The sequence below is a fragment of the Aythya ferina genome, assembly GCF_964211825.1.
Source record: "Aythya ferina genome assembly, chromosome: 8".
Taxonomy (NCBI): domain Eukaryota; kingdom Metazoa; phylum Chordata; class Aves; order Anseriformes; family Anatidae; genus Aythya; species Aythya ferina.
This window is the reverse complement of record NC_140304.1, coordinates 8,587,285-8,609,829: the sequence shown is the minus strand read 5'-3', so window position 1 is coordinate 8,609,829 and position 22,545 is coordinate 8,587,285. Positions and strand designations below refer to the sequence as shown.

Here is a 22,545-nt window from a genome sequence, read left to right as displayed (position 1 = left end):
CCATACTTTGGTTATTTAAGAAGACATGAAAATATCAGAAAGTCTTAAAGAATGCAGCAATTGTACTTCTTCCATTTACTTCACTTTACACTTAGTACCTGTGCCAACTAATGTCAACACATCAAAACAGCTTTCATTTGCATTCCAATAAAAAAAAAAAAAATTAAGCTGTTACTATTTAAGTAGGTGGAAGCTAGTCAGGCCAAAGAAGTAGCGGAAAGAAATGAAGGAAGAGAATATCACTTTTGAAATGAATGCTTCAGCAAGGAAAACCAAAACAAGAGACAGACTCATTTCTGTGCTCTGCAATACTAAAAGCTACAAACCTGAAATACTGTACTTCAGAACTTAATTCTGTTTTAACATATACATGGTCTGTTCTGAAAGTAGTAGGACTCATTTAAAAAATATATATATTCATGAGAATAGAACAAACGATTAGAATTTTTCAAGGTAGCACCCTTCCGCATCTACACACTGCTGCCAACGAGTCAACCAGTTTTCGTATGCCTACAGGAACGCCTGGACCAGAATGCTGTTTAGCTCCCTCGTCATGGCCTCTTGAAGCGCCTCTACCAATGCGTGATGCTTCCCCTTGAGCGTCGATTTTATACTCGGGAATAGAAAAAAGTCTGGCAGGGCCAAGTCGGGCCTGTAGGGGGGCTGAGGCAGTGTTGCCACCTTGTGCTGGGCAAGATACTCCACTATGCGGAAAGCTGTGTGGCTCGGCGCGTTGTCATGGTGCAGCCGCCAATTATTGACGATGGCTGGGTGGACACGAGCAATGTGTTTTCGCAGTCTTGTGAGCACTTCCACGTGCTCACAAGACTGTGACCACGTGGTACAGATGTACAAACTCTTTGTGGATGACTCCATGTCGATCAAAAAAGCAAATGAGCGGTCGTCATCTTCCACTCTTTCCCTACCGTCTCAGAACAGCTTGTGCCACTCAAAAACACCCGATCTACCCAAGGCAGCATCACCGTAGGCCTCCTTAATCGTGTCGTGAGTCTCTTTGCCCGTTTTACCAAGCTTTACACAAAATTTGATCACGTATCACTGCTCCAGTAAATGCTCCATTATTCTTCATGACGAGGCGTTTCGACATGTGTTCACAGTACAAGCGACCTGCTCTCTTCAATGGCCGACAGCCGACTGCCAATTTTTCCCAGCGTTCCCAATATCCCCCTCCACCGATCCTGCGTGCGCAGACCGCCTCTTGTCTGCCCATTCACCCAGGAAAAAGCCAGTCCTACTACTTTCAGAACAGACCATGTATGTTTGAAATAGTAGCACTAATCTAAAACAAACAAAACCATTATTGTACATTTTAAATTACCTGAATTTTTATTGCGCTTTCTTTCATTTTGTGAAACCTCTTCCTTTCGATGAATCCCTTGACTCTTGCCTGCACAATGATGATTTTCTTCCGGGTTTGTAAGTAAGTCGTTCTTTGGCATTTTACAATCAAACGGGATTTGTACCATCTCTGTAAGACAACTGCTGCTTTTTTATAGCTTGCATACTGTGATTTAGCTTTATACATTAAGTAATAGGCTTCTATTGTAATTGCTGCTGTTTTAAGTTGAATAAATTTTCTGCGATGCACGGCCATCCAAAGAAAAGACTGAATCTTCCTTGCGGCTCGTATTTGTCTTGCTGTTTTTCTTGCTTTCATTCCACGACAGGCAGACTGAATAATTACTATTGCTTGCTTTTGAGCAGAGTATTCTGCTTTCTGTAAACGAGCCCTGTGGCATGCCCTGTACCACCTCTGAATAGCAACTATTGAATTCTGAATCAATTTATAGCGAGTCCTTGTTCTTTGGCATCGGAACGCAGACTGGATCGTTATCGCTGCTGCTTTTTTTGCAAGAAAATGCTTCCTTTCTACATACATTCGGAAAAATGATTGTATGCGTAGTGCAGCAAGATTGGTTTTATACAACTGCCTTGCTTTTTTAGCACAAAAAGAGGACTGTAGGCAAATGACGGCCTTTTTTGTTTTTGCATAGTTCTCCATGTCAGCTTCTTTTGCTACTTTGGCTCTGAACCTCTGTTGTATAACTCTGGCTGCCCAGCGCAACTGTTTATAATACCTATGCTGTACATGCATTCGATAACTAGATTGTATTACAGTTGCTGAAGCATGCATAAGTTTCAGTTTCTGTCGTTCCTTAATGCCTCTATAATATGCTTGAATAAGAAGAGCAGATTTCTTCATTGTCAGATATTCCTTCTGTTGATTCTTTTGTTTAATGTAGGATCGATAGTAGTTTTGTATAGCAATAGCTGCAACTCTCATATTTTGATAGGACCTTCTATTCCTGTGCATTTTGTAGGCTGACTGTATTGTAGTAGCTGCTAAATGCATACACTCAATACTCTTCCGCACTCTAATACCTCTGTACACAGCCTGTATAAGAATAGTTGCTCTGCGAAGACAAAGATACTCCTGAGCATGCTGCCTTGACAGAATCAAAGCTCTGTATCTTCTCTGAAAGACAAGAGTAGCTGCTTTAAGAGAGAGATACCTTTGACGTTCTCTAAAAGCTTTAAAATTTTTCTGAACAACAATAGCAGCACAGCGCTTTTCTTGAAGTAGTTTTTTTAAACGCATGTCTCGAAAAGCTTTCTGAATACAAATTACTGCTTTCTTTAATGAAGAGTAGCGCTGTACTGCAATATTCCTTAGGTTATTCGCTCGGTATCTCTTCTGTATTAGCTGAGTTGCCCACTGAACTTTTCTGTAGTGGTGGTACTGCCTGTACATTCGGTAGTTTCTCTGTATTATAAGTGCTGCCTCATGCCTTTTCTTCAAGAAGCATCTTGTTTTCATTCCTCTATAGGCAGCCTGAAGAACTAAAACAGAATTGTACTGTTGTAAATATATTTCTCTGACACGCTTCCCTTCCCTGTAAGCACGGTAACGTTGTTGTATGATTATCGAAGCAAGCCTTAGAGCTTGGTAAGAAATGTAAATTTTATGCATTTTTAATGTTGCTTGGATGACCGCAGCAGCTTGATGCATCTGCTGTATTTTTTGCCTTACCACAAAGCCTCTGTAGGCAGACTGTATGGTAACAGCAGCATTAAGGAATGAGAGGTATTTTTGACGTTGAATTTTTGCTAGTTTTGTTGCTCGGTATTTTCTCTGAATTACAATAGCAGCTGTCCTAAGGGAAATAAAATGTTTTCTTTTGAGAAAAGTTCTAAATCTTCTCTGAATAACTTCAGCAGATTCAGTCATGGTTCTTAAAAGTCTTCTTGTTTTCATGCCACGGAATGCAGCCTGGAGACGAAGCGTAGCACTTCTCACGGTCATATAGTTATGAACTTGTGCATTTCTCTCCTTACAAGCACGGAACCACTGTTGAATCCGTCTAGTTGCCAGCAACAAGTTTCTGAAATCCCTTTGTTGTTTGTGCATTCGATAATAGGACTGTATCATTGCTGCTGACTGGTGCATAGTTTTTAAGTCTCGTCGAACTTTCATGCCTCTATAGGCAGCCTGAAGGATAATGGCGGATTTCTTAAGCTCCAAGTACTTCTGACGCTGTACTTTACCTAAACAAAATGCTCTACGTTGTCTTTGAATTATAATTGCTGCCATTCTCATTGCCCGATATCTAATGTTTATGCGATGCATCTTAAACGTGGCTTGAATACAAATAGCTGCTTGGTGCATACAGTGAATTTGTCGTCTGACTTTCATACCTCTGTAAATTGCTTGCATTTTGACTACAGCTGTTTTTAAAGATAAGTATTTTTGCTTTTGCCATTTAGCATGAATAACTGCGCGATAGTGCCTTTGAACTATTATAGCTGCAGATCTAAGTGTTACATAGTCCTTTTTCACCACATATGATCTGAAGGCTGTTTGTATGGTTGTAGCAGCTTTTCTTTTTTTCCTCAGTTGTTTCCTCACAGTCATCCCACGGTAAGCAGACTGCAAGACTAATGCAGCTGCCTTTGTTTTTAGATAAAGTGCACGTTGTTGTTTTTTCATATAGTAAGCTCTAAAGTATCTCTGAATCACTAAAGTCGAATGTCTTATTTTTTTAAATTGTAGTTGATTTACATGCATTCTGTAATAGGACTGAATAATAGTTGCGAGATGGTGTTCCTTTTGAATTTTTTTTCTCACCATTTTCCCCCTCCATATGGCCTGAAGACGTACTACACAGTTACGCAGCTCAATATACTCTTGCCGTTGCTTTCGGCCTATGACACTGGCTCTGTAATGTTTTTGGATAATTAGTACAGCGTGGTTCATAAGTCTGAATCTTTTCAGAGCGATGAATTTTCTGAAGGCAGCCTGTATTACTGTTGCAGCAGCACATTGTCTTCGAATCTGCTTTCGTACCTGCCAGGCATGAAATGCTGCTTGTAAAGAAAGCACAGCTGCTCTTGTCATTAAGAAGGTCAATCTTTGCCTGCTTCTAGTCTTGCAAGCTCTGTACCATCTCTGAATCACAATGGAGGCCTGAATCATGGCCTGATACTTCATTCTTGCAGCATGAGCTCGAAAAGCAGTCTGAATTTTAACAGCAGCTCTATATTCAAGTTTAAGCATTTTGCGTGCTTTATAACCCCTGTAGGCTGCCTGTAAGCACACGGTTGCTTTTTTAGCTTGTAAGAACTCCTGCCTCTGGCAGAGCTGTTTTTGGTATGCACGATAGTGTTTTTGAATGACAACAGCAGCTCTGTAGATGATTAAATAACGTGTCCTGTCCCTTCTCATTCGGTATCGTGCCTGAAGAAATACTGCAGCATCTGTCCACTTCTGTATTTGTTTCCTGACAAGATAGCCTCGAACTACAGCTTGAATTCTTATGCAAGCATCCTTCAATTTTCTATAATCTTCTCTAAGTTGAAGAGCATATCTATGAGACCGATACCTTTGCTGGACATAAAGCGTTGCCTCCAGTAACGCACAATAATACCTACGTGCTTGTCTCATCTTTACAAAAGCTTGTATTTTCACTGTTGCATCTCTTAAGTCTTTAAATCTCTTCCGGACAATATAAGCACGATAACTTGACTGAATTTTTATCACAGATCTCAATATGTGCGCCTCTTTCCTAGCTTTCCTTCCTCTGTAGGCAGACTGTAGGACAATAGTAGCCAGACGCATCCTCTGGAAAGACAAGGCTGCTTTTTTAGAATCCACACATGCCCTATACCAAGCTTGAATTACAGAAGCAGCATTTTTCATCTCTTTGTATCTTTTTACCTGTTGGTATTTTCTCACATGTGACTGCAAGATAGTAATGTGTTTTTTTAATTGTAAAAATCTTTGTTTCTCTTGTCTCATTCTCCATAGGGACTGAATAAGACAAGCTGCTTTGGTTTGCCTGTATAGTATACGTGCATTCATGCCTCTAAAAGCAGCTTGGAGAACTACTACAGCTGCACGCTTTCGCAAGTAGTTCTCTCTCTCATTTTTTCCTAATATATAAGCTCTGTAATACTGCTGAATGATCACTATTTGTGCCCTATGCTGCTGGTAAATATGCCTAGCTATCTGACACCTGTACCAAGCCTGAATCTTGATAACGCTTTGCTTAATATGTAGATAACGCTTCAGATCTCTGTTCATCCTGTACCAAGACTGCAAGACAAGGGCAGCTCTCCTTCTTTTAGCCAGTTTTGAAGATTGCCATTTTCGGAAATAAGTCTGGAGCACTAAAGTAGCTCTAATTTTCTGCTGCATTTTGCGTTTTCTCCATCTTCTGAATGCAGACTGAATAGTAAGTGCTGAAGACTTTAAGATTTCATATCTTTGTCGATCTTCTTTTGCCAACTTAGTTGCCCGCAGATGTCTCTGAATTGTAACAGTAGCCCAAACAATTTGTTTATATGCAGAAACAGCCATTACCATCCTTCTCTTTGCTTGTACAAAGATAACATAGTATCTTAGCTGCAAATACTTTTTCCTAGCAGAGTATCTCCTCCAATAAGCCTGCAAAAAAAAAAATTAGTATTTTATTTATGATAGCTTAAGTCTAATCTTGACAACTACTGCCCTCAGACTTATTAAGATTTGTGTACTTCTACTTAACCTCCATAACCTACATAAAAAACAACGTCCAAATGCTTGAAACCTTGTTTTTTTAGCACTTTAAATTCCAGAAAAAAAGCACTAAATTTGCCCTGGCAACAAAAGATTCCCTGTTAAACTATGTGATAAATCAGTGAACCTTTAAAATCCATTACAAAAAGTCCTAAGAATGTAATATATGGCTTTGGGTAACAGCTGGGAAAAGTATCTTGAGAAACTACATTAACTATCAATTACTAACTACCAGCTGGTAACTAATTTTTGGCATTCTGAAAGTGCTTAATGCAGGTATCATAACATTAGGTGGCCAATTATTGTCTGGCTTCTTTAATGGTGTTCAGCAGCTGTAAAGAAGCAAGCCAGAACAATCTGATTGGTCCTTACATTGCCTTGGTTATGGTCCAGTGTTTTAATATTTATGGCATATCAGCACAAAATATATACTAAGAAGGAACAAGTATAGACTTAAAAGCATATTACCATTTCTCTCTGGAGAGAGAAAATTACCAAAACATGTCAAAAAAGGAAAAAAGTGTATTACACGGTCTGTTCTGAAAGTAGTAGGACTCATTTAAAAAATATATATATTCATGAGAATAGAACAAACGATTAGAATTTTTCAAGGTAGCACCCTTCCGCATCTACACACTGCTGCCAACGAGTCAACCAGTTTTCGTATGCCTACAGGAACGCCTGGACCAGAATGCTGTTTAGCTCCCTCGTCACGGCCTCTTGAAGCACCTCTACCAATGCGTGATGCTTCCCCTTGAGCGTCGATTTTATTCTCGGGAATAGAAAAAAGTCTGGCAGGGCCAAGTCGGGCCTGTAGGGGGGCTGAGGCAGCGTTGCCACCTTGTGCTGGGCAAGATACTCCACTACGCGGAACGCTGTGTGGCTCGGCGCGTTGTCATGTTGCAGCTGCCAATTGTTGACGATGGCTGGGCGGACACGAGCAATGCGTTTTCGCAGTCTTGTGAGCACTTCCACGTAAAAAAATGCATTAACTGTTTGTCCGGGTGGTACAAATTCTTTGTGGATGCCTCCATGTCGATCAAAAAAGCAAATGAGCACGGACTTTTCCTTGGATTTGCTCATTCGTGCTTTCTTGGGACGTGGGGAAGCAGGGGTATGCCATTCTGTGCTCTGCCGCTTACTCTCCGGGTCGTATTCAAACACCCACGTCTCGTCACCGGACACTAGGTTGTCCAAAAAGTCAGGCTCCTCATTCACATGATGAATAAGATTCTGGCAGATCACTTTCCGGTTGGCCTTTTGCTCCTCTGACAACACTCGCGGCACAAACTTCACGCACACTTTCCTCATGGCTAAATTTTCTTTCACCATCTCGAAAACTTGGGTTTGAGGAATGCTCAAGTCATCAGCAATCATTCTGATACTCATCCTGCGGTCACGGTTCAGTAAGTTTTTCACTCGCGACACATTTTTGTTGGTCTTGCTGGTCGAAGGGCGTCCGGAGCGGTCGTCATCTTCCACTCTTTCCCTACCGTCTCAGAACAGCTTGTGCCACTCAAAAACACCCGATCTACACATGGCAGCATCACCGTAGGCCTCCTTAATCATGTCGTGAGTCTCTTTGCCCGTTTTACCAAGCTTTACACAAAATTTGATCACGTATCACTGCTCCAGTAAACGCTCCATGATTCTCCATGACAAGGCGTTTCGACAGGTGTTCACAGTACAAGCGACCTGCTCTCTTCAACAGCCGACAGGCGATTTTTCCCAGCGTTCCCAATATACTCCTCCACCGATCCTGCGTGCGCAGACCGCCTCTCGTCTGCCCATTTGCCCAGGAAAAAGCCAGTCCTACTACTTTCAGAACAGACCATGTACGTTCTCGTGAAAACATCTGCTGCTGTAAGCAGAACAAATGACCCTGAGCCGTCCTTTTTCTTATAGGTTTCAGAGAGTTTTCCTTGAATCTCACTTTATATCGTATTACCTTGATGTGCAATCTCATTTTATATCATATTACCTTAATTACTGTGGCAGATTTACTTCTGATTTCCTCCAGTTTTGTGTTTTTTAGTTTTAAAAACTTCATCCTGGCTAAGTATCTTCTCCAGTGCTTCTGGATTAACACTGCTGCATTGTTTTTCCTCAAGATACGTCGATGAGACAAGAAGTTTACTGCATGTTTTTGAATTATCCGAGCAGCTCTGTCTCTTTCCTACAAAGAGTCAATTTCCACTGAACAGTTAGGATTTGCAATTTCCACCCATATTTTGATGTATTAGAATGACTATCTAAAGCAATCTTATAAAAATTAGGCTTGTTGATAACACAGCTTTTCTTTATTCTATGGCAAGAACTTTTCTTAAACAGAAAACGTTTAATTCAGCATTAAGTTTTTTGTAAAAGTGTGGTATCACCTAAATCTGCATCTTCCCACCTTGATAGTTCTTGTTGCTCTATTTTTTTTTAGCACTCCTAAGTAAACCTTTTTTAAAGCTCAATTTTAGTTCTCATTCATAAGAGTTTAAGATATCCATATTAACTGACGTACCAGTGTTTTCCAGCTATACTGAAATAACCCGAGTACAAAGACAGTCACACTGGATCATGTCCATCCAGCCCAGATTTTTGTTTACATCTATCCGTGTTTTCGTAATAACCAAAAGGTCATAGTTACAGACTGATAAACATCAGGGCAACAGGAAAAAGCAACTTACAGAGGTAATACTTCAGTAAGTAGCTCGTCTTGTCAGATCCCTACTAGTAGACTATCCACATGGTAACATGGCAGAGCATACTTGAGCACATTGCAAGATTAAATTCAAAATAATGTCTGCAAAGCTTATGTGTTTTCTTTGACATCTCCCTCAAGCACCTTTGCTATTCACTATTGAAAAACAGTTATAAAGGAAATGTTTTATCATTAAGGCTGTACACTTTTAATAAAAAAAAAAAAAAAGAAATTTGAGATAAAAAATCCCCCCTTTATTCCACAGATTCTCAAAATATTTCACTTGAACACTGCTTGAGTTTCTAAAACATCTCAGATACAGTGATGGTGTTTATCAGCCTTAATGGTGTCATAGTTTTAAAGCCATCACAAGATCTGACATAACTACCAAAAAAAGTAAGAAAGAAAATACCATGCAACTTGACTCAAAACACTTTGGTGAAGTTCAGCATCTACACAAAAATATTAAATCCATGTGCAGGTTTAATTTTACAAACTACAAAGAGATATTAATAGGAATCAAAAAAGAACAACTCTTTGTTTCAAGGAAGCAGTGCAACAGTTTCATATTTGACTTGGAAAAAGGGTTTGAGGGGTGCCACACTTTAGTTAGAAACTAAAGACTATTGTACTTCAGGGTTTCTTTTAAAGAATAATCCCCTTTAAACAAAAGTAACTACCTTAGAGTAGTCTTAAATTTAGTAATTACCAAGAAGCCTATACATGTACATTTGGATAATAGTGGTGCTAAAATTAAATGTCAATATTATTCTAATAAACTTGTATACTCCAAACAATGAAGTTATATTCTTTATTTAGTTTTTCTCAAAGTAGGAGCCACGAGATTGCAGAAGCAAAGAGTACCTGAGAAAGTTTCAGTTCCTTTTTCAGCCTGTATTTCCTCCAAGCAGACTGAATTAATCGAGCAGCTCGAGTTTCTTGCCGAAGATCTAGAAGCCTCGAACACAGAAATGATAGGTAGGTAATAACAACCTATTTAAACACAGAAAGCAGCAAGTTAAGGACTACACACAGGACAGCAGGACACATTTACTTCAACTCTAAAGGCATCTATCTCACCTTCTCATCAGGAATTGTATTTGACATGTCTGAGTGATGAATCATTGCTGGTATGCCACCTAGGTCAGAAACTGCAGTACTGATCAGCTGAAAGTTCTTCTTTTCATTGTCCAACAATTCCTTGTACATGACTGAGGCTTTGCAAAGAGAAAATATTTGTCAGATCAGATTGGATACAAGAGAAATAGATTTAACATGAGTTTTCGTGTATTAAATAACTTACTTTGGTCAAATGTTCCTTCCATAACATTTAGAGAAGTATCAGACTCTGAGGATGAGGAGGATAAGTTTAGTCCCACCATATGAGTTCTTGAGCACTCTACTGTTTGAGTTGTACGTTGACACACAGCTTCCAAAGGCACGTAACATGGATGATAATGATGAATTAAATGACACAGTACTCTACCATCTGAGAAACAGACTGTGAAATTCTCCACCTGTTTAATAAAATACAGTAAGTTACAAGTTCCTTGAATTTTTGGTACCAGTTAATCAGTATAAACTGGATATAGAATTTTTCATCTTGCACCTTTGAAAATGACCAAGTATGAATTCTGCAAATTTATTTTAGACAAAGAGAAAAAGTTACAAAATCAGTGCTTCCTTTGAACATTCACTGTACATTGGCACGTAGCTGTAAGAAATCTGCAACACAGGTGTGAACCACTATACAGTGAATCGTCAAGAGAGAGACTTAAGAAACCCAACAGAAAGCGGTATTTCTATTGAAGGATCCCCAGGAAACTTCTAGAGATAGCTTTTAAGGTCTTCAGTGCAGAAATAAGGTCTGAACTTGCATTAGTTTCAAATGTTCTATTTTGCCCTTCAGGAAAAACTATCAAGTGTGACAGTACTCTGATCAGAGTCAAGTCTGAACAGGGCCTCTCTTCTTAAGAGGGAACAACCAACAACACAACCCTTTTGAATAAACACCTCTGATGAAAAGAATCCTCCTTAGCCTAAACATTAGTTTGATGCTCACAGTTCCTACTAATGGTGAAAATTTTATGTGCAAATCTGTTTAGGATGAATACCAATTGAAAAAAAAAAAAAAAAAAAACCACTATAAACCACCTCCAACTAGAACTCCAACTATATTTTTAAAAGGCAATTTTATACATGAGACTAGCTAGAAGGGGAAATCCTTTTACTCAAATTTGTCTTCTGCAGGTACATCCACAGTAAGATGATTAATCCAAATCAGATTAAATAAAGTTGAGAAGAATGTAGGAATGTTTAAAACTAATTACCATTGGCTGTTAATACACATGAAAGAATTTGAAATTGAAGAATTGTGCTCTTTAAAGAGTAAGCATTTTACCTTTATATTGTAAAATCCACAAACAGCGTTAACCCATGCCATCAGCAGCTTCACGTTTTCACTGTAATTCTGAGGTAAGGAGTTACGACTGTTATCTTCTTGTATTCTACAATTTGAAAAAAATTTGAGAGTGCCCAGTTGTGTTTTTGTCTTATGTGCATTCCTTAAAAACATGATTTCTTCTTTTAACTGTTCCACGTTAAGAAGAACATCCACCTATTAGGAAGAAAAAAAAAAGATTTTATTTTGCTATGCATTGTAGCAGATGAATGTATAAGTTTTATATATAGCATTTTAAAGAGAAACCACTCTCACTATCTGCCACACTGAATCAGTAGTGGTAATCTAGATTTGCCAGCATAGGTGGCAGTGGCAGCTACCAACTGCTTGAAATAAAGAACTTAAACCCACACTCTCACTGTTTTGTGGGAAACTGTTAAAGACCAGCTTACCGAACATTTATTCAAATTTACTGTTTTGAGATAATTGGAAAAAAGTTAAAAAGATACAGCTTCAGTATAGATAAAACAAAAAGATATAGTAAAAAAGATGGACCTTACTCTATATTTGTCTGTCAGAGTGACCTCACAAGCTGATTCGAAATCTGATTTCCCACATTCCCTTTTCAGTTAGTAAGAACTTAGCATTTAGAGACCAACATTATTTTAGTCTAATTGTCAGTTCTGGTAGCATTAAGAACAGAAGCTCAAAAATAGTGGTTTTTTTTGTTTGTTTGTTTTCCCCCTCCAAAAGCTTTTATGAAGGTATACAAAAAAGAGCATAATTAAAAGGTTAAGATGTACTGTTAAGAATGTCATGTAATGTTTGCACTGCACTTCAAACATACAAAGTAGATTGTTCCACAATTTAAAATTAGATTAGTAGAAGCCTTCACAGACAACAAATAATTGCTGAAGCGCTAATGTTTTCCATTATCTTTCACTTGTAATTGGTAAGAAATGGAAAAAAAAAAGTAATCGAGTAGTACCTGGAAAGCAAAGACAATTTTCCACAGCAGTGCTAATGTTCGTTCTCTGTGTCTGTCCACAATATCCCTACAGTCAATTGAAGCGCCTATTAAATAAAACAAAGAAATGAAATGTGTGCTAGTCCTACAATGGGCTTAGAATAACTCCGATTTCTAGGCCTTACCACTCTCATCCTCCAAGTGAATTCCTCGCTCTTTAAGGACATTAAGAACAATATCAACATTATGCATCTTCTGTAGACGACTTATTGCAGGAACTCTCAACTGTTTTGAAAGACTCCAGTCTTTGGTGAGAAGTTCCATTGCTCTCCTAAAAAAGGGAACGTCACAGTTTAATAGCTTAGCTAAGCTCGTATTAAGTATTATATAAAAGAAAATGAATAGTTCAAAATAATTCTTTATCAACGCACACAAGACGAATACCACATTGTAAGTCCACAGCCAGATTTGTTACAGCAAAATCAAATTCATCAAGTGGAGTTTGAATATGGCTGACACGTAGTCCCAGGAAACCAAGATGACGGGAAAGGTCACCTTCACCACTCAGGAAGCCTCGAGAAATTGCCAGCAGAATGCCTTTACTTGTCTTAAAACAAACAAACAAACACACACCTTAAATACTAATATTTAAAAAAAAAATAATCACAGTCTGTCTACACAGTATATAATGAACTAAAGGAAATTTTATTTCAGCATAGCAAAGATTTGTTAATCAAAGAGTTTCTATGACAGATGTTGCATCATCTCTTATTACAGCAGAACAAGAGAAGACAAGAAAAAAGCCTGGACTTACTTGGAGTTTAAGATCAGCTGCAGTATGCTACAGTGATATTTAAAAATATTGCAGAAGCTTAACTTCAGAGAGGAAAGCAAGTTAATGCAACATAACGGAGTCCTTTCTACAGAACCAACACCTCAAAGATTTCTTGGGAAATTTTTTCGTAACCATGAGACCATACACTGAGAATGTTCACATAAAAACATCAACAGCCAATACTTGTTAAAGAAATGCACCTAAAGGCATAAAAAACATGCGTCCTACATTCAGTCACAGAATATTCATATTACATAGAACAATATTGGACAAAGACTTCAAATCACAGCTCTCTTACCTTGAACTCTGCATCCTTGCAAAAGAGGCAAGGGTCATGGTCAATCAGTCTGGACTGTTTGGCACAATCCAGAAAGCAAACTAACAGCAGCATTTTTTTCAGTGTAAATTTAGACAAAGCTTCTTCATGGCCTAAAAAGATAGAACCCATTAAATGTCAGTTTAAAAATTAAGTGCTACAAATAGTCTATCTTTGGAAATACCCATTACCTTCTTGATAAAGGTGAGGCACAGTGGGATGTCTATATTCTGCTGCAATATCAGGGTTCCAGAGCAAGCGATTAAGAATAAATATTGCCAAGCCCGTAACATCACTATTGCTCTCCAAAGGTATCAGTTCCCCATAAACAGTCTAATATGAAGGAAAAGGGAAAAAAGCATAACCATTAAAAATGACCCTAAACAATGTATGTATTTGTGAACATCATTTAATACTGAAATTTTGTGATAGCAAATGTTTATTAGCCTCTAAAAATCAATTTGTTCAAAATATTGACTAAAGGATAGAACCAAAGGAAATTTTAGAATATTCTGTCTCATATAAAAACATTTGATCATCTATATCTCAGGAATCAATCAATCAGTAGTTCTCTTAAGAAAGACACATTTTCCTCTAAGAGTCAAACTGTGAACTGCTCTTCTGTTATTGGTCGGGGAGTTAATTCTCACTTTCCTTGATTGAATATTTTCTTTTTTTTAATAAGGTAAATGTTTTTAAAGCAAGTCTGTTATAATAAAGAAAAAGACACATAAACTCACTATAATTAAATTGAACTTACTTGGATTAATAAAACAGAAAATATAAAGAAACCCAAAACGCTCCCTACTAGAAAGGGTGTTAGATCTCTCTAAAACTTTGATTATAGACCACATATTCTGCACTTACCTCCAGACCTATACGCAGCCACAAAGGGTTATAAGATAAGAGCCAGTTAAGGACTTTTTGTCTCTCTCCTGCAAGAGAACATCTTATAATATTATATCTAGCAAAAATTTCATGTTATAGATAATATTACTAACAATCTATTTTAGACTAAATCAACTAAGCGTATGAGTAAACTTTTTTCTACTTGCAAGTAAAGAAAGTATGCAAATTTTTATCATTCTTACCTACATCTTTCCAGAGGTGTCTGTCTCGACGAACTATCAAACGTCGAGTTTCAATCTCAACTTCCAGCTTCTTAATAGCTTTAACCATTTCTTCAGATGTAAATAAACGGCAAGCATCACGTCGTAACTTATTCAATCTACGATGGGCAGTATAGGCTTTTAGAGATGCTTCCTCTTTTGTTGGTGCTTTAGGAACACTGGTTTTATGATGGTTCTCTTCTCCCAAGATAAGAGCAGCTGCATTTACTGTTTAAATGCACACACAAAAAGTATGCCCTTAGATCTCAAACAAAAGTAGTTTTGCCCCTTCTATGCTCACAATGTTATTTTACTTCTGCGTAACAATTTTGTTCCTTGTTGAGGGATTTTTTGAAACAGCAAAAATCCCATGGCTTGCTGCAGCTGAGCAAACCAAGCTACCAGGGCAACTATGAGAAGTTCCCATGACAGTGTTCCTACATTGCCCAATTGAGGAATTTAGAGAAATATTGTTGCCAGCAGCTGGCTTTGAGGACAAAGTCTATGTGACTGCTAATCACAAGGGGGTTGTTTTCTTGCAGGTGGGGTTGTTTTCTTGTAGTTGTTTGTCTGAGTGCTTTGGACCAATACAATAATCTTGTGTGGTGTGAAACACTATCCAACCCCTGTTAAGTTCACTATAAAAGTTAGGCTATTCGGGCAATAAGATGGAGCATGATCTGACTCTACTGGTGTCTGTCGTGCTTTCGGCTGTGCTTCCTGCAACAGTTCCTCAGGAAGCTTGTCATTATATTCCTGTACCTGGCAAGACATATATTAGCCACATATTTGTTATAAAACACTTATTTCCTAAAGTAATGGGCTAATAACGGCTGGGCTGGAAATTTAGTTCTAAAATGAATTTGACAACCTTCAGAATTTTAGGTTGAAAATAGAGAGAGAAGTATATTATCATCATTTTAATATAGCAGCAACTATAATGTTTCTCAGCAGGTGGGGATTCCCCACTCAACACCCACGGAGAGGTACTGCAGCCACAAGTTCCAGTGTGTATTCCTTGTTCCAATGCATCTTGCACAGCACCATCTCCAACATTAGAATTGCCTTTGGTTTAGTATACTCCATATTTTTTAGCCCAACTGCCACTGAAACCCATCACCAAATATTTGCTTTAAGCTTATCACAGTATTAAGTCAAAGGTTGAAAATGCATATAATATACAAAAAATTGAAAAAAAAAAGGATGTACTCTTACAGAAAAGCATAATGCTACACAAAGTAAAATGATGAGTTGGGGTTACTGTTAAACAAGGACCCCTATTCACTAATATGAATAAGGCACCTTATGTAACATTTAAGAATATTAAAAGATAAAGTGAAAATTCTTGTCTCTACCTTGTGAGGTGTTTGTTCTTACACTGAAGTCATCAGGGGTAAGTACAAAATTTAACCACCATGTAAAACCTCGTTGTTGCTTCTCCTTCCAACGTTCATCGTAAAACATATTTTTAGCTGCAAAAGGCATTGGATGCCTAGGAATGACTTAAAATAAATAAATAAATAAGTCTCTCTTTCTTTGATTGCTATTTAAAGATATAAGCATTATATCATGACATGATATATTATAACATGATAAGCATTATATGCCTTATTGTGGTAAATATTAAAGTTTGATACTCTATTTAGCACTATAGCAGAAAAAAAAAACAGGTCAGCTGTTGTTAAATAAATTTTAGCCACAAATCCTGCATTAAGTTATTAAAGCACTAGATCAAATACAAGAACCCATATTCTTATTATTTTTAATATCTAATATGTGTGTTTTTAATATCTAAAAATATATTTTTAAAATATGTTTTAATGCATATCTTGGATCAAAACCAAGTATTACTGCCAGGAACAACCATTTTATAAATATATTTTTCTGATCAGATCAACTTAGTATTAATACGAGTTGCAAAATAAGTATCATTTTGGCAGGTAGTTTTCTATTCTTAGGTATTCTGTCACAGTAAAATTACCAGATGTGGAAGAAGCATTTCACTGATATCCATCAGTCCCCTGGGAACACACCTGTAGTTTTTTACACTTACATGCAAAAACGGAGGAAAGGAACATTTACATTCAGCTGACTAAGTATGGCAACCAATTTTCTTATGATGCAGACACATTATGAAAGGTATATAAATTTTTCTACTAACTGTTTTTCACTGTGGGTACAACCTTCTATTTCATACTCTACTCAGTTGGGTCTCAACAGCAGTACAGCAGTTGTGATATTCAGTTCAGTGGATATTGTTCTACTAAATACCAGAAGTCTGCCTACCTGTTTTCAATGGTTTCAAAAACGTCAGGTGAGACTGAGCCAATCCAGCAACGGGTTTATTAATTTTGTTGGCAGTTTTTGATGCTCCCTGACGGGAAGAACCTACAAGTATTAAAACACATCAGTGATGCAGATGTCAGTGAAAGTTAACATATTAAGGTTCATATCACTTGTACAGCAAAGAACTGGAGTGATTCCCTATAAACCCCCTTCAACATACTTGCGATCCCTTGATGATGGAAAAATTTAAGCAGTTTGTCTACAATACACATGGGGAAAAACAGTTAAGAGCAAATAAGGACTATTGTATTCCCTGGTTCTTCCACTACACGTACTCAAATACTGCATCCTGGTCTCAGCCAAACAAGCAACAGAACATGTTAATACACAACATGCGTAAAATTTTCTGTATCCTCCAGATAGTCATAGGGTAGCCTTAGAGATAAATTGCTTACCTTAAAAAAAAAAAAAAAAAAAAAAAGAAGCGGTCCCCTTCATTTTGAGGTTTTTAGATTTATTATCATATCCTAGAACACAAAGCTAATATAATTGGTAGAAATATTTATTAGGATATGTGAAATTGGGTATTCTGTGAACATCTGGGTAAAATGCATGGCTTTTTGGAGCTTGATTGACCTCTTCCTCCAGTTAGATTGCATGCTACATTGATGTTCATTTTATAGCAGCCTGAGTGTATTACCTTAGGCATCAAGGTATTAGCTGATAAGTTTTATCTACCACCTAGTGGTAGAAGGACTTAAAACACAGGTAAAAAATAGATACACACTTTCTAATTCTCAACACATGAAAACATATACTTAATGCAAACACTTTATGCTGACATCAAATGAAGACTAAAAAATGCATGCTTTTACAAATGGTCAGTGGTTGCTGTCTGATACCCACTAACAAGATGCTATTTCAGATTAAAAAAATATAAGAGATCATAAATTACAGGTTGCACTCATGCTTAGCTTTTTTCATGCTTATTCCAGTCTCTCACACAAATCTAATAGCTTTTTAATAATGTTTTGATTGCTTTTAAGTTGGATTTCAGGTGGATTACCCTAACGATGGATATTTCAAAGCTAACTTTCAGGCTTCACAAAGAAAAATCACATTCCACTACTACAAGCAGCACCTACTGCATTGTCTCCAAAAGCAATTGAAATACCAAGACATTTTTTGAAGAAAAATTGCTACAAATAGAGTATAATTCAAAGCTGTTATCATTTTTGCATTTTACAGCCAGGATCAAGAGACACCTAAGAAATGTTAGGCTCTCAGAATACTTTCCTGTCCAGTCCACATACCTTTATGCAAATGGAGGAACAGAAATAATCTGGTATATAATACCGCTTTTCCTGGTGGACACAGACCTAGTGAGTTTTTATGTACACTGTCTTAAAAAGCCTGAACTCAAGGCTGAAAATCAAATCTAGATAGAATACATCATCTGAAGAACTGAAGAAAGCAGCACATGCTATTTTAATCTGAAAGCTGTAATAATTTTTCCTGGTAGTTATATTGCAGGGATTGCATGAAGATTCAGCAAACAGAGTGCTTCCTTCAGTTAGTGACACACATTCTTCTTGTATTCCAAAGCACAATTGGGAGTGGAACATTTTGAAACCCAAAGAATGTTGAAATACAAGAAGTCAACTTACTTTGTTGCTTGAAGGTCAAAACATCAGCAAACTGTAAAGACAGAAAGATCTACACAAGGCTGATACCAGACTAATTATTAAAAAAAAAAACAAAAAAAAAACAGGCAGCATGAATGAGACTCAGAAACAACATATTTGAAAATACACAACAACAGCTATGAATTCAAATATGCACAATGGTAAATGTACACATGACAGAAATCACTTGTAAAGTGATCAAGTTTCCTGCAAATTTGAATTACTCTGCCCAGGAACTGACAGATACTTTTCCTGTTGCTGTCATTGCCAAGGTTTACAAAAGAATCGAATAAATTTTAAGCCAATTACATAACCAAAACTCTGATCTAGTTTTCAACCTTGTAAAATGCAGGTAATATCTAAAAAAGAAAATGCAAAAACCCCTATTTCAGTGAGATGAAATATCCTTGACTGCTGCTAGACAGTTCAGTTTGCTATACAAATTTCATAATCAAAAGCATGTTTCCAAAAGGTGTAAATGAAGATACTACTCACCAGCTTTCTTTTTCAGCCCTACTCTCCCTTGGTTTGTAGGTTTGAAGGCCGATGTTGTCACAGCAGTATGTGTTTTATTTTTATTGTACATGCTAGTTAGAGTTCTTTTTCTTTCCACTTCTTCCACATACACTGGGCCTGTAACTCTATTTTTTTCTATATTTATTTCGCTTTTCCTCTTACGACACAAAGAAGTTGATCCAGTAGTAGGCTGTGAACTTATTTTTTCATTGTGACACTTATTTCCAGCTGAAACTGGATCTGTAACTGGAAGGTGTTTCGATATTTCTACCTTTGTATATACAGGCACCACATTTTCACAATCCTTTATTGCTCTATTAAGGCATTTTTTAGATTTTGGCTGGAGAGTTTCCATTCTTCTTCCTTCACCAGCATCAGGCTTCTTTTTGATGACTGTGACAGAAAGAACTGATCGCTTTTTTGTTTGCTCTGCCTGAGAATTGGGTGTCTGGAGCTCCTCTGTAGAAGGAAATTTTGACTGATTTTCTTTGGGTTTGCTATAATGAAGTACCTCTGATTCTACATTGTGTGTCTCAAAGGCTTCATTTAACATGTAGTTTACGTGGACTTGTGTTTTTGTCTCTCTGTCTCCATTTTTTTTCCATTTTGGGGGCAAAAATCTCTTCACGACATAAGTTCCCATAGCAGAAGATATTAAAGCCGTCTCAGGTTTAGGAGTCTTTGGTTGTACATGTGCTAAGCTGTCTTTCACAAACTGATCAGGTGACAGAATTGGAACACACTGCTCTATTGTATCTACATCAACATGATGATAGTCATTCACAAAAGAATCTGGACTTAAAATTCTCCTTGTACTTAAAATGGGCACAGATGCCGAATGTTCTGGAATGCAAACATGTGAGATTTTACAATTAAGAATTGCTTCATTATTTGAATTTAGTGGTTTTTCTAATCCAGTAAAATTGTATGCACTTTCAGATTTCAATTCATCATGGTTATCAACAGATTTCTTGATATTATAGAAGTCTATTTCGGGCAGTAACTCCTCACGTACAGCAGAAGCAATATCTGAGAAAGTAGTAGATCTTCTCATTGAAAGTGGCGTGTAAGCAGTATTAGGACATGGCTGTAGCACAGGTGAAATCGGAGATAAAGGCAATTTATTTTCTGAGCCAGCAAGAGAGTCATTTCCCGGGGATGTACTGTTTTCCACTATGTTCTGATTTTCACATGACTGAAGTGGGCTCCTTAGTCTCTCTACCTTCTGAGAAACTTCAAAGGTTTCATTAACATGTTTAACTTCTGAATTTCTTTTTTTAACTTTTATTGACGCCGATGTTTCTGCAATGTTGTTCCTTTTCATAGTTTCCCAGAGACTCTTCTGAAAAGGACCCATAAAGAAAGTTTAGTATGCTGACTTTCTACATACATTTGTGTAGAAGCAAACATTATATATAGGATTATATAATAATATTAAATATATATAATAATATTATACATATTGTATTATACACTATATACAATAATATATATAGGAATATTATTACATATATAAGAATACATTCCTATATACATATATAGGAATAGGATGTCCACAGAAGCTGTGAAATCTCCCTCATTGCGAACACTCAAGGCTTGACTGGGCAATGCCTTGGATGAGGTAGTCTAAAGTTCTTCTTTCAGCAGAAGGCTGGATAAGACAATTTCCAGACACCACTTCAAATCAAAAGCTTTCTGTGATTGCCATAAACTGGAACAAATATCAAAACACATCACAGGACTAAGCATCACAATAAAATTAATACCTAGTATATCAAGAAAAGAAGGTAAAACCAATATACCTAGTCCAAAACTCACTATAACTTATTTCCATGACTGATTGTTTTTGTGTGTGTATCAAGTTTTATTCTCTAAGCAATATAATGCACCAGTATCTATTTTCCCAGCCTGCTGGAAAAAAGTTTAAATGTAACGGACTCTCCCACAAACAACATTTATCCATTTTTAATTCTCCTACACTGATCTTTTTAACCAATAAAAACAGTATGTTTCAACTATGCCAAAATAATAAAATTAGTTCAGACAATAAAAACATACTCACTTTTTTCTTCACAGGCTGTTCAGCAACACCTAAGAGCACAGCTTGATGCTTTATGATGCCATTAATAACAAAAGTTATCAGTTCTCTGACCTTGCCCTCTTCTAATGGTGTCCATGTTACAGAAATAGAGATGCTTTGTCCTGACTAATGGAGAGAAATAAACGTTTAATACATAGCACTTACGTAAGTTTTTCTAACATCCAAGATAGAGTATTCAAATCAAATGAAAACCAGTACACAGAAGGAATGCATATTTTGACATCATGAAGTGACAAATGATTACTAAACGTCAGCTTTACCCCAGCATATGTAAATACAAGCAGACTTAAAATAAATAAATAAATAAACAGGGAAGCCGTGGAGCCCTATCCAGATCTGTGTTACAGTTCTTCATCCAGTGACCTACCAGATCACTTCAGCACCCTGCTGATCTCAGTACTAACAGACCAGCTGTTGTATTTGTGGTCACACCACAGACAAATTCAAGGAGCGTGACAGCGACCTGTCTTTTGAGCATCTGAATGAGGAGTTCCGCCTCTGTGCAAGTCCATTTCACGATGACATAATCCAGCGTGTGCTTTGGCAAGTTCTACCGCATACAACACCTAATATTTATTAATTACCACGGGAAGTAGCTACCCAAACACCACAGGCTGAGGGTCCAGCCTGCTTTTTAAGCCCCGCGTTGCGAGCAACCTGCGGGGAGCCCCCCGAGCTCCCAGGTCCCAGCCCGTCACAACTGCCCACCACAAGTCAGCACGGGCTCGATCAGCCGTGCCTAAGATTTCCTTATCCGAACCGCAAGCATTTATTCCTAATTTTCGCCCCCCTTCCCCTCCTTTTTACGACGAGCCCCTCGGCTTTCCCGTCGGGGGAGGGGACCCCGAAGCCGCCTCGCTTCGCCTCGCCTCACGCCCGGTACCTGCAGTGAGAAGCGGCGGCAGCCGAGGCTGAAGCCGCGGGCGGGCGGCGGGACGCGCTCCACCACCACCTCGACATCTTCCGCGTTGGGGTTATGGATGCCCAGCAGCCGCGTGCGGGAGGCGCCGACACGCAGGCTGCCGAAACTCAGGTGGGGCGGCCGGGAGAAGTGGCTGAGCACCAGCACGGCGGGGTCCTCCTCATCTTCGGACCAGCGCCGCCTGCGAGGCTTGGCCGCGCAGTTCAGGTCCCAGGCGGCCATGGCCGGAGCCCCCCGCGGCAGCAGGAGCAGCAGCAGCGCCCTGAGCGCCAACGGCCGCGCCTCCGCCCCCGCTTCAAACCCGGCGCCTCCGCCCCCGCCTGGCTGCGCCGCCAATGGGCGCGGGGCGTTTGGTTCAAACCGCCCGGCACCGCCCTGAGGCGGTGGCGGCGGCAGGGCACGGCCCTGCTCAAAAAAAAATAAAAATAAATAAGCGTACAAATAAAGGTGGGCTCAGCTCGGTGCTGCCACCTCTTCCCCATCTCAAAGAAAAAAAAAATAAGAAAATCACTTGGAGCTGTGAGATATCTTCATCTGATTCGTGTCAGTATGGCCTTCTGTCTTACGTACCCTTGTATAACCACAAGTCTAAGAAAAACAGAGTGGATAATGTGCATAATTCTTGTAGAGAGCTTGAAG

At 38.3% G+C, this 22,545-nt stretch overlaps 1 protein-coding gene across 2 annotated transcripts in view; it reads right to left on the bottom strand.

The window, feature by feature from the left end:
* The window catches only part of ASPM (assembly factor for spindle microtubules), a 28,697-nt gene extending 6,538 nt beyond the window's left edge, over positions 1–22,159 (bottom strand). Inside the window, exons 1-18 of one of the 2 annotated variants that reach the window (XM_084527518.1) lie at positions 21,868–22,159; positions 20,946–21,089; positions 18,863–20,225; positions 16,683–16,784; positions 15,752–15,898; positions 14,379–14,624; positions 14,155–14,222; positions 13,479–13,620; positions 13,270–13,400; positions 12,568–12,743; positions 12,322–12,467; positions 12,158–12,243; positions 11,170–11,385; positions 10,072–10,285; positions 9,849–9,985; positions 9,633–9,761; positions 8,058–8,252; positions 1,340–5,965 (exon numbers count right to left, since the gene is read on the bottom strand). In XM_084527518.1, coding sequence (XP_084383644.1) covers positions 1,340–5,965; positions 8,058–8,252; positions 9,633–9,761; positions 9,849–9,985; positions 10,072–10,285; positions 11,170–11,385; positions 12,158–12,243; positions 12,322–12,467; positions 12,568–12,743; positions 13,270–13,400; positions 13,479–13,620; positions 14,155–14,222; positions 14,379–14,624; positions 15,752–15,898; positions 16,683–16,784; positions 18,863–20,225; positions 20,946–21,089; positions 21,868–22,128 — 8,529 coding nt within the window. In that variant the 5' untranslated portion in view covers positions 22,129–22,159. Of the gene's footprint in view, positions 1–1,339; positions 5,966–8,057; positions 8,253–9,632; positions 9,762–9,848; positions 9,986–10,071; positions 10,286–11,169; positions 11,386–12,157; positions 12,244–12,321; positions 12,468–12,567; positions 12,744–13,269; positions 13,401–13,478; positions 13,621–14,154; positions 14,223–14,378; positions 14,625–15,751; positions 15,899–16,682; positions 16,785–18,862; positions 20,226–20,941; positions 21,090–21,867 lie in introns of those variants that run through there. The other variant, XM_084527519.1, reaches the window with a different exon arrangement.
* Between the last annotated feature and the right edge of the window lie 386 nt (positions 22,160–22,545).